Source organism: Grus americana, chromosome 3 (genome assembly GCF_028858705.1).
Source record: "Grus americana isolate bGruAme1 chromosome 3, bGruAme1.mat, whole genome shotgun sequence".
Taxonomy (NCBI): Eukaryota; Metazoa; Chordata; class Aves; order Gruiformes; family Gruidae; genus Grus; species Grus americana.
The window spans coordinates 100697012-100709571 of record NC_072854.1 but is presented as its reverse complement, the minus strand read 5'-3'; the positions used below and the strand labels follow the sequence as shown (position 1 = coordinate 100709571).

General features: G+C 41.6%; 1 protein-coding gene across 1 annotated transcript in view; it reads left to right on the top strand.

Moving 5' to 3' along the window:
• Positions 1 to 12560, top strand: part of KCNH1 (potassium voltage-gated channel subfamily H member 1) — a 185826-nt gene that overhangs the window by 31006 nt on the left and 142260 nt on the right. The window contains exons 5-6 of the mRNA XM_054822028.1: positions 1789 to 1907; positions 11103 to 11495. Of these exons, the coding sequence (XP_054678003.1) occupies positions 1789 to 1907; positions 11103 to 11495 (512 nt within the window). The remainder of the gene's footprint in view (positions 1 to 1788; positions 1908 to 11102; positions 11496 to 12560) is intronic.

Sequence of the window (12560 nt, the reverse complement as noted above, 5' to 3'; positions counted from 1 at the left end):
TTTATAGCAGCTGAAGGTTAGCCTTTATGAATGGTTTCTCCCACCTGATCCATTCTTTTACCCTCTACTGGCTTTACTCAGAAGGTAGTAAGGCCTTCAAGCCTTAGCCTATCAGTTGTAGTTGGATTTCTTCATGTACACTAGTGAAAGAATACTCATTTATAAATGTATATTAAAAAAAAAATCCCAAACACACCAAAACCCACCACCTTCCATGGAAATGTACTGTGAGAAATCAAGTACTTTGGGTTGGGTTTATAACAGATACAAACTGACCTCACTTGAGGTTCTGTCATGTTGATTTGTTTCTCTGTGAAATAGTCCTTTAGTATAGTAGCTAACATTACATGGGTTTATCAGGAAAGATCTGGCTTCCTGGATGAAAATCACACAATCTACTTGTTGCTGAATACTGCCCCAAAGAGTTGTCTAATTCTACTTAGCTTGGCTATTAAACTACTGGTGACAGACTTGCTTTAAAACATGCTTTAAGGCATAAGAAAATACTCAATTTTATTCTTGATTTTGGACAGGTTTAATGAAATTGGTCCTTCCCTTTAATAAATGCACCATTTTGCATATTTGTAAAGGAGAAAATGCTAAAATCTCCTTTTCAGGTCTGCCCTGGAAGATCTTGTTCAATACCTGATCCATGTAATTTATTTATTTTTTTATGCTCACCTTTCAAATTACCAAATATATTCCTGCAAACTCCATCTAAGTGAGATGTCAATCAAGGATATGTTCAAAGTACTAGGTAGTATTTTAACCACCCATATTCCTGTACTTGTCATGGATCACTTGCAGACTAAACTTCAGACTGATCTTTAAAACCAGTTACTGCTATTAGTATAACTTCTTTTGGTAATAACACCATAATGTGGAGGGAACTTTTTCCAGAACCAGGTTCTCATTAAGAACTGAATCTTCAAAGTGCTGAGCATCCTCAGTTGGAGTAGGAGGTGAGACTGCTCAACAGTTCCCAGGTGGTGCTAACATTTTTCAAGATTGGGACTCAATGCACTGATACTTTCCTTTCACAGTACCAAAAATATCCAGATGTATACTCTGCTCGACTTTCCGTTGTGGCAAAGTACTGCTCATAAAGGTTATAGTTGTAACTAGTTCTTGGGACTGTCATTCAAAGTCTTCTATTTTGAGTGGTATTTGAAATGACTGTAAAAAAATATTCTGAATTAAAATTCAGCATATGACTTCTCTGCCAGAAGCTGCTAAATGTGTATTAGAGTTTGAGAAAATCTATTTGTATATTCCCCCTTTTGTTTAGAGAGGATAAAAATAACGATTTTGTTTTGCTTTGTCTGCTCTGCTTTTTATTATCTTATGTATATTTCTCTGCTTATGCCAGATCTGTGCTTGATACATCTGAGGCCAGATTCACTTCTGTTACAGGCAACTGTATTTTTCATTGTGCTTGATTCTAGTCTTACAACTTGATTAGTCTGGAGTGTCTTCTGCAGTGCTGTGAGATTCAAATCTGGCCATTGGATTTAATAGAAGATTATAATAAAGTGGACATTTATCCTTAAAAAAGATGCAGTTCATGTAATGGCGCTCTTGTAGAGCCGTTGAATACAAAGCCACTACAGTCATGGGTTTAATTAGTTTACCACCCTGACGCCTATTTTGTGACTTGCTTTTATCTGATTCTTGGTTAAATTAATTTTCCTTGTGGTCAGTATTAAAGCAGATTGTTATGAGAGGCTTTATGTGGTACACTTGCAGCTTTTTTTTGGTAATGTGTATAATCTTGCATGTTTTCTCGAGGTTGGGGAAAGTTTGCTCGCTTGACCCGTGCCCTCACAAGCAGCCGAGGAGTGCTGCAGCAGCTTGCTCCAAGTGTGCAGAAAGGAGAGAACGTTCACAAGCATTCACGACTTGCTGAGGTAATACTTTCTTTCCCTGAGAGACCATAAAGAAATGTTTTTAGCCTTTGTGGGTATGTTGACTACGTGTGAGCCAAGCACTGTCTGTTGTTCTTGCCCTGGGAATCTAAAGCCTGGTGGCAGGCATGGGAGCTCAGAATATGGCGCATGTGCTGTGAAATGTGTCCCATGGCAGTAGAATGGAAATAGGTGTCCAAAAGACTTCATGTAACTTAAGTGCAGCGTTGTGTTCCACATCTCAGTGAAGTCTTATAATGGCATTATTATTAAACTAATACTTTTTTTGCTTAGTTTCCGTTCTTTGGAGGATCTTGATGTTAGTAGGATCTTGAACTATTCGCTTGTGTAAAATTGAGGTGAGAAAAACTCAGGCTAGTACAGAAGGAAATTCTGGAGAATCCTTGATGTGGTGGTTCTCTGCATTCATTTATGTCTATGTCTCTTTTCAGTGGGATCCCAATCATACTTTACAAACTGGTTAAAACATACGTTTGAGTTACTGGTTTTATGGACAGAACAGCTGTAAGATGCCACAAGCAACACTGCAGACAGATTAGGAAAATGAAACCTTGTGATTTAAGTAGACTCAAAGTTTTGAGAGAAGTTCCAGGCAGAGAAGGCTCCTTGAAGTACTTAAGGTTTTAGGGCTTTTGTCACAAGGGGGAGAGACTGTCGCAGGTTTCCTGTAGCTGTCTCCTGGGCCAGTAGTAGGGTCTCCCTGGTGTAAAACCAGCTTAGGGAAAATTTTGTTATGGTGTTAATGACAGAATGGCCAATATAACATGGCACTCCTGTATTACCTATTGCTGTGAATGCCATGGCAGCAGCTGTGACTCGTCAATAATTCTTAATCTTTCCTGTGTAGCTGGAAGTGTAAGCCATTGGTGGGCCTCATGGGGTCTCCATATAGTCAGTACTCTGTTAATTTTGCCCTGTATGCATCTTAGTTTCTATGCAAAATAAACAGCTCCTGCCCAGGCCTGTACTATTATCACCTGTGATGATGAAATTCCCATGTACAGGAGCTTACCTGTTCAATATTTAATGCAGATGCACTCAAGAATGGAAAACTTATTTTTGTACTTCCAACAGAAATCACATAGATCATGCTGGGGGTGGGGGGGCAGACATTCACATGGACACCATACTGTAGGAATACCATACGATTACCACATGTCCACCCTGAAGTTGCTTCAGTGTCCTTGAATTTGGAATAGTCTCCCTCCTGATCCTACTCAAGGCTTAGCATCAAATAATCCTTCCTTCTCTTTAGATGTCTACTCTTGAATTTTAGTTCATGCTAAAATGTAGGCAGTAGAATGTAAGGTAAAGAGTCTGAGGTTACTCTGTTTGGCTCAGTAAACCTCAGCCTGGACCTAAGTGACTACTCATTGCTGAAACTTCTTGCAAGCTGATGTGCTCAACAAGTCTTTGCAAGTATTCTAACTGGCACAGCCAGTTGATTCATTACAAATAATAAAGGGCAAGTGTATAGTTTACATGTCTGAAATGAGTTTCTTTAATTGCTGACTGAATATTGCAGTCATTATTTTAAAAAGAACATTAGCCCCAGCTGTGATGTTACGTACCTTGTTGTATATCTGCTGTAATTCCACTTAAGTCAATAGAACTACACTAGAGGAAAGCGGAGTGCAGATAATCATACAGACAAGCCCACTTTTCTTCCTTTGAAGACATATGGGGTGCCAGGCATCTTATTCTGGAAAGATCTCTTGATAATATTGAACATGGGATCTCTAACTGTTCTCTGTTGTATTTTCAAATCTTTTTTTTTTCTTCTTTGTCTCTGCAGTAGCCTATTTGAAATCTTAAGTTCAAATTAAAATTCGTCCTTTTCCTACTCACTATGGCATTTCACATCAATCTTGTTTGCTCGAGAAGGCTGTCCATTTATTAGAATATTATTTGTGTCGCTCTTAGTTCTTTATCACTTATATTTTTTAATATCTGAGGAGCCAATTGTGTCCTAGAACCTGAGTGGGGCAAGGTGGTGTACAAACATAAAACAGGAGCGTGCCACAAAAGGTTATAATTTCTTTTATCATTTATGAAATATTCGTTTAAGAAACATCTTAGTGATAAACTACTTTGTTTTATTCACAGGCCATGGAGTGTCTGTTAAGCCTCAGTCTCTGACTTTTGCCAGTACGTCTAAATTTGTTTAGCCTGGCTTCTCTAATAGCAGTCATATGAAAAGTGCTTAAATTAATTACGCAATTAATGCAAGGGTGTTAGGTAACTCAGAGTACATTTTGCAATAAAAGTGTAAAGTAATTGATGTATTTCTGTGACTTTATCACCAAGGAGCTGATTGTAGGAACCATTCTTCCTGGTCACTGCATAGTACGCGAGTCCTCTGCACCTACGGTGTTAGCTGATGTATTCTGTATATTTACTAGGCAGTTCTGGGTAAACAAGATTGTGTCATAATTTAAAAAATGCGATAGTTATGAGACATGAAAGCAGAAAAATTATAATGGTGCTTAGCAGCACTGCTTAATAACGGAACTTCTGCCATTTTTTTTTTCTAAAACTTGTTTACCAGGGACTTATAACTGCCATTAAAATCTACTTCAAGTTGAGGCTTAGCACCTAGCGCTTGGCTTGGGAGCAATTTGTGTGGGTGCCTGTGAAAACAAAAGCAAGGGAGAGTGAGAGAAAGCAAATATGTGCAGTTGAAAACACAAAAGGGAGAGATTAAGCTGAAAATGAATGATTGTGTGAGGTTTCTTTTCCCCAGTCATGCAGTCTAAAAAATAAATAAATCATTGTAACCACTTGTTGATGCACTTTTGTAAGTCCTGACTGGTGATGTATTCACCATTTTTTAACAAATCTAGGATAATTTTTTTTATTTTGTTATGTTAAAAAAAAAAAAGAACACAGCCTTGTGAAACCCATGATGAAATTTGTCATTTCTGCTCTTGAAATAATATTCTTCGGCTTTAGAGAGCTATTGAAATATCATGCATCATTACCACAAATAATAAATGCAGATAATACAACTGTAGTGGCTGATGAATCATAAGTAATTGGAATAATACTTTCATTAATAACTTTCTGAAACAAATATTTCTTTTACTATGGTATAACTGCATAATAGAGAAAAATCTTCCAAAGCCAGGGCTGTTTCAGTTATTTAGAAAATGATAGTAATGAAATATTTGTTCAGTGCACATGGCTGGAAGCTCAGCATATCGATTTATATAGTTGTGGACATTTTCTTAATGCTTACTTTTATATTCATCTCTTGGTGGTTGATTGGGTTACTTCTCCCATCTCAAGGAGAAGTACCTTTACAAGCAGTTTGAATCTAGTTGGTTTATGTGGGTGGGTAACCGCACCTGACTGCTTCAGCAAATATTGTGTCTCTGGTTGGCACTACTCTCCCTAGAGGCTGGAGTGCAGCAAAAGCATCTTGGAATAGGGCAGAAGGTACTTCTCTTTGCATCTACCTGGCTTTGCTGTATGGTGCAGAGAGAGTGGGGTTTATAGCTCTTAATCTCCAGATGACCCAGGGGTAACGTGTGTGTCTGGAAGGATGGTGAAGAAATAGACTGTATGTGGCCCTTGTTGTGAAAAGTGGAGAAAAGAGCTCTCCCAACTTCCAGTGCAGCAACCTGACAGAACCTAGAGCTTTAGCACTAAGTTCTGTGGACCTCCTTCCATCATTGCCATATCTCCTCAAGGCAGAATGGTGGGCGCTCATCGGCAGCAAAGGCTGCAGCTCCAGCTGGGGATCTCTGCACCACCTACCCCACCGGTGGCCAATGCCTGCACCCAGATGGAGCTGCTGCAGGGAGAGGCTGCAGTGCAGACCTCGGACTGCAGGAAGTGCCTAGACCTTTTTCCCAGGACATGGATAGGTGGCAGACCTGCCTGCACAAGGTGGGCCCAGGTGGAGAACCTCCTGCAGCAGGTGACTGAGCTGCAGGAGATGGTGAGAAGGCTCCATAACATCAGAGAGGCTGAGAAGTTGTCAGATAGCTGGTCCAAGTGCGGTTTGAAGTGGACCCACAGCCCATGGCCAAATAGCCAAAAACTCCCATGCTGGCACACACATAAGGAAGGGGGGCAAATAATGCAGAAGAATGGAAGCTTGTGACAGCAAGGACCAGCAGGAGGAAGAGACTTCCCCCAAATCCTGAGGTGCCCTTGCAGAACCGCTTCACCGCTCTGCAGACTGAAGAGGAAAGACTCACCACATCAGGACAGATGCTGAAGCTGAGTAAGGCAGCCCGATCTGCTCCCCGTGTAACAACCAGCACAACTAAGAGAAGGAGACAGGTGATAGTAGTAGACGACTCTCTCCTGAGAGGTACAAGGGCATCCATGTGCTGACCACACACACTCTCTAGAGAGGTGTGCTGCTTACCGGGGGCTCAGATCAGGGATGTCACTGAGAGACTGTCAAGCCTTATACAGTCCACCAGCTATTCTGCTGCTGTTGTTTCATGTGGGCACCAGTGATACAGCCAGGAGCCATCTGAGGAGTGTCGAGAAGGATTACAGAGCCTTGGGATCATCGGTAAGGGACTCTGGAGCACAGATAGTTTTTTAATCAATCCTCCTGGTCAAAGGGAAAAGGTTTGAAAGGACCAGTCAAATCTGACACCAAGCTGTGTGGTGCAATCAACACACTGGGATGGAAGGGATGCCATCCAGAGGGACCTTGACAGGTTTAAGAGGTGGGCTTGTCCGAACCTCATAAAGTTCAACAGGCCAAGTGCAAGGTCCTGCATGTGGGTCTGGACAATCCCAAGCAAAACTACAGGCTGGGTGGAGAATGGATTGAGAGCAGCCCTGAGGAGAAGGACTTGGGGGTGTCGGTAGACAAGAAGCTCAATACGACGCGGCAATGTGCACTTGCAGCCCTGAAAGCCAACGGTATCCTGGGCTGCATCAAAAGAAGCATGACCAGTGGGTCGTGTGAGGTGATCCTCCCCCTCTACTCTACTCTGGTGAGACCCCACCTGGAGCACTGTGTCCAGCTCTGGGGGCCCCAGTACAAGAGAGACATGGAGCTGTTGAAGCGAGTCCAGAGGAGGGCCACAAGGCTGATCAGAGGGCTGGAGCACCTCTCCTATGAGGACAGGCTGAGAGAGTTGGGGTTGTTCAGTCTGGAGAAGAGAAGGCTCTGGGGAGGCCTTATAGCAGCCTTCCAGTACCTGAAGGGGCCCCACAAGAAAGCTGGAGAGAGACTGTTTACAAGGGCATGTAGTGATAGGACAAGGGGTAATGGCCTTAAGCTGAAGGAGGGTGGATTTAGAGTAGATATTAGGAAGAAATTCTTCACTGTGAGGGTGGTGAGGCACTGGAACAGGTTGCCCAGAGAAGCTGTGGATGCCCCCTCCCTGGAAGTGTTCAAGGCCAGGTTGGATGGGGCTTTGGGCAACGTGGTCTAGTGGAGGGTGTCCCTGCCCATGGCAGGGGGTTGGAACTAGATGATCTTTAGGGTCCCTTCCAACCCAAACCGTTCTATGATTGCTGCACAGCACTGAGCTCTCTTGTATTTAATGCCAAAACCACATGCTTGTTCTCTGAGATAACTAAGCTTTGTTAGAGGGCTTTTTTTCCTCTTCTTTCAATGAAAAGAAGAAGGAAGAAAAAAGAAAAGAAGTATTTGGTGCCTTTGAAGCTCTTGACTGGCAGCAAGACCTTTGCTAATCTGTAAAGCAAGTTGCCTGTCCCAGCAGAGGTAGTGTGAGCTGACCAGTGCTGCTCTTCCATCTCAAGCTGTGAAATGACAGTTCATCTTTAGCAATGCCAGCAAGATGGAGTGATTTTACAAGGTGTGCAGTAGTGATGTAGTGAGAGGGAGCCAGGGCTAGAACTTGTCCCCCCCAACGCACTCAAACTAAAGACCAGGGATGCCCCCAGGCTTGCTGCAGTTGGCTTTCCTTACCTTGCAAGTGATTGGTGTCCTCGTGTCATTCCTTGATGCCTATCTCCTGCCCAGTCCCTCCTTTTGAGATCACACCCACGGTGCCAGTGCACATCCTTCCACTGGAGACCAGCTAAAACCATAGCCCCTCTTCACTCAAAATAGCCATTGGTAGAGCTTAACCAGAGACTCCAAGGTGGTAACGGGAGTTCAAGACTTATTAATAAGGTCCCTAGCCATTCAGATAGTTTAGAGTACGTTTACTTTCTAAATAAAAAGGGAAGGAGGCATTGATCCTTTTATTTTCCTCTGCTGTAGCCCTTTGAATCTCAAACAAACGAGGGGAGAGTTGGTGATGACATTTTAAAACACTGAAGCAGCAAAGTTGTTTATTTTCTTAATGAGTTGAAACTAGAAGTCTGTTTCTCTCTGCATTCAGTTCAGTTTTACATCCCTGCAGTTCCACTGGCTTCACTGTAATTTTTTTATATTTACAGCAAAATAACAGACACCATAATTTGGCCCCTTCTTTATTGCCAAACAGATTGTTCTTGCCTTTGTTTCTATTTTTCAGGAATATGGGGATACATTAGTACATTTTCTAGTAACTTTAGTTTGGGTGTTGCAAAATTTCCACAAGTTCTTGGAGTACAAAGAGACCAGCGGTGGCCAAAATGGAATACATTATACAATTCTCAGTCTAGAACATATGTATGTATATATAAGAATCAATCTGACAGGAACTAATAAAATTATTTTTTTCAGTGTTTCATGGGTGAGGTTCCTGTGCTGAGTAGAATGGTTACCAAAATATTTGACTTTTTCATATAATATCAGAGGCTAAAAAATCAGCTCCAGGAGACATGTGATTGCAAAAGAAGCATTTATGTTTTCACCCTACATTTAAGGGGCAATACAATATCCCCACACTAGTAAGATCTGAGCATTAGAACGGAAATCCAGTTAGCTGACTGAAAAATGTTACTACATGATAGAAAGTGCTTGGTCTTGCTGATCATTTATTCCAGTAAGTAAATATTGCAGAGGACTCTTCTTGCCCAGTGAAGCGTATTTCGGGCTTGTGATCTTATGTTAGAGCTGCTACTCGTGCAAATCTTCATAAAGACCAGTAGTAGCTCAATGCTTTCCGACTGATTCAGGTACAGCTGCAATGTTCAAAAGGGAGAGCAGGAATTATTTGCAATATTGATCTTGGGCTAGAGTTTCTGTTGAGAAAATACATCCTAACATTTGTTGCTGGGATTTCAAACAAGCCCTGAAGGGAATACTGCTCTGACTACACGTGCTAACTTGGTACGCAACCCATGCCTCTTCCAGTCACTACCAGTGACTTCTGGGGACTGTGCTGGCTGGCCAGTGCCTCCTGCAGAGAAGAAACAGCTTCTGTGTTGTGCTCCTTCCAGCTTCTCTCACCACCAGGCAACTTTTTTTGGTTTTGTTTGGGGTTGGTTTTTGGTTTTTGGTTTTTTTTAGTATGGAGAACTTGTGTGAATCAGGGTCAGGAGTGGCAGAGTACTTAATACTGCAGTGGCCATGTCTCATGCCTAGTTTGGTCTGCGTGGGTTGTACTTAGGGGAAAATGTTCCTTTTCTCTCTTTGCTGTCATTCCAGAAACTCAGTGAAACAAAAATACTAAGTCATCTTGTTTTTTTTCTAACTGTTGATGCCTCCGTGCTAACATGCAGGTCTCAGAGCAGGTCATGCTACTTCTGGAGAACATACTGAGCTCAAAGTCAGCAGGCTTGCAACTCCCATTGTCATTTACACATGTGCAAGGGACTGTGATCTGACAGCGTCTCACCCTGTTGTGCACAAGAGTAAGTGATTATGTGAGGTTCAAAGCAGCGGGGAACTTGATCTGAGGCTGTTTTGTCGAAGTAGGACTCTTGTAGCTGATTGTTTTCTTTTGTCCCCTTTGGCTTAATCTGTTGGAAGAAAGCCCACCAGTTCACCAAAAAAAGAATAACAAAAAGCACTCAGAAAAGCCTGCAGATAAAAATCCATGTCTAAATAATTGACGTTAAAAAAGCTGAGATAAAGAGCATGAAAGGAAGGCATCCTCCTATTATAGCTATGTTGTCTGATCTCTTCCCTGAGAAGGTGGCCATTTAATTTCCTTCTCCGCTCCTTATTGCTCTGAAGTATGTGTAAATAAATGTGAAAAAGGCACCATGCTCCTAAATATTGTTCCAGGGTTCTATCAGTTTGGCATTAGCAAACACATCTCACTCAAGCAAACCTCCATCATCTTTTCAGTTTTCACCCATAACTCATCCAGAGTAAATTTAATTTTAAAATTTAATTTGTCTTTATTCGGAGACAGATCCTTCATGTTGGTTTCACCCTCGTGTATATCCATAGATGTAAACATTCTTGTTCATAGGTTTGTAAAAGAAACTTTAGTTCCCAGGAATTAAATACATGATTGTACTCTTTTTGCACTAGTGTGCAGAACTGGAGAGATAGTAGACTTAAAATGGGCAGCATTGATCAAGACTGCAGTTATGCAAAACACTTGGAGCACATGCTCAGCTTGAGGTCCAGGGTTTAAAACACATGCTGACAGCTCATCTTTTGCTGTAGCGCTTTTTTCAGCGCTGAATTCAATTCAGACCCAACTGCATTGTAACGTGACTGTGCACCATCAGATAGTGAAGACACTGATGATCTCTCAGTGAAAAGTTAAAGTTCAAGATGAGTTTATTGAGGCTAATTATAGTTATCCATAGGCTTTGGTCCTGCGTGGCCCAGAGGAGAGGAACAAAGGCCTGTGCATTCACAATAGATTATAGTATAAGACTATTTCAGATACAGCACAGTGAGGAGTTAAATAGGTGATGCTGAAAAACAATGTGGTCCAGTGGTCCCGGTGCTGGGCTGGAGCTCAGAAGTTGTGGTTTTGTTCCTGGTTTTGCCATTGATTTTTATTTGCAGCTGCCTTCCTTATGTGTCACTTATCTGTCTCATCTGTTTAGACTGCTGAAGGAGCTGTCTCTTCCCTATATGTCTGGGAGATCCAGCACATTAGGCTTAGTGTCAAAAAATTATTAATGGCATTAAAAGAAACAGCAACTGTTCTTAGGTTGATGCTGACTTGTTTAACAGAATACTTTCCCTGACTTGCTTACCATTTGGTGGTAATGGTAATGGAGTTAATGGACATGTGTTTTTATCAACTGCTGTACTGAGCTTGAGAATCTACGATGTGAAAAATAACGCTAAAAAATTAAACATGTTTTCTTTTTCTCCTGAAATCTCTGTCACTACAGGTACTGCAGCTGGGCTCTGAAATCCTCCCGCAGTACAAACAAGAGGCACCAAAGACCCCACCACATATAATTTTGCATTATTGTGTTTTCAAGACTACCTGGGACTGGATCATCTTGATTTTAACTTTCTACACGGCTATTTTGGTCCCTTACAATGTCTCCTTTAAAACCAAACAGAACAATGTGGCATGGCTAGTAGTCGACAGCATTGTAGATGTAATTTTTTTGGTAGACATTGTGCTTAACTTCCATACCACCTTTGTGGGGCCAGCAGGAGAGGTGATCTCTGACCCAAAACTGATTCGCATGAATTACTTGAAGACCTGGTTTGTGATTGATCTGCTCTCATGCTTGCCATATGATGTCATCAATGCATTTGAGAATGTCGATGAGGTCAGTATACTAGTTCCTTAATTATTACTTGCTGGTTGGGGGTGGGGGAGAAAAGAAAGAAATGGATGCTTTTAAGTGTATTGAATTAGTGTACCCCTGTCTTTAGTAGCTGCAGAGGTTTGCTGATGAGTCCTAGCCAGAAGGATCTGTTTTTAACTGCGCTGGGAGAGGCTGAGGTTTTTGGTGTCAGAAATCCACGTTCATTTTCCTTAATTCTGCATCCTCAGAGTTTCAGGAGGACAGGCAGAAGCAGACAGCAGAACCTCTGTACTGAGCACTGAGGAAAACTGCTTCATGTGACTTACCACGAATAGCTTGAGCCGTTCCTTGGGGCAGGGTTCTCTGGCTTTCCTTGTTGACTGAACCGGGTATGTCTGCTGATGGCAGTTCTTCACTTGAACAACTGGAAAGTATAATACACTTTTCTCAACTGCTTCTAATACAATATAGCAGGTGGCAAGGAGGCAGGCAGTGACTTGCTAAATCTTCTTGGACCACCAGAAAGTACTGTGCGGGTATGTGGTGATCCATGCATGGCTTGGCAACAGTTATTTTTAGAGGAAGGTGAAGCAATTGAAGATGCTGTTTTGATGCTTGTTTGGTAATTCCATCATTAGAAGAAAGGATAGGGAGAAATCTGGAAATCTAGACTCCTCCTTAATTCTTGCTCATTTCTTTGGGAACAGGTCCCAAACCAGCAAAAGAACTAACATTCAGACACTTAAAGCCACAATACTACCCTGTTTTAACTGCTTATTCTCCTACTGGGTCAGGCTGCCAAGAAAATAGTCCTAAACTAAATGTTAAGGTTCCATGCCTAAATAGTTCATAGAGTTAATGAATTGTTAATAAAACCTTAAAGAAGATTCTAGCAGTCCACTTTTTAATTACGTTATAAAACCGTACCATCAACTAATTACGTGTCTGTATTTATCTGTGACACATACCAAACCTGTAACATATATGCACATCTCATCAGTGGTCAGTATTTAACATTTAGCCTGTAAAATTGAATTTTTATGAGTTATTTTAAATTTTTCCAAGTTATAAAGGACAAGCTAGCTA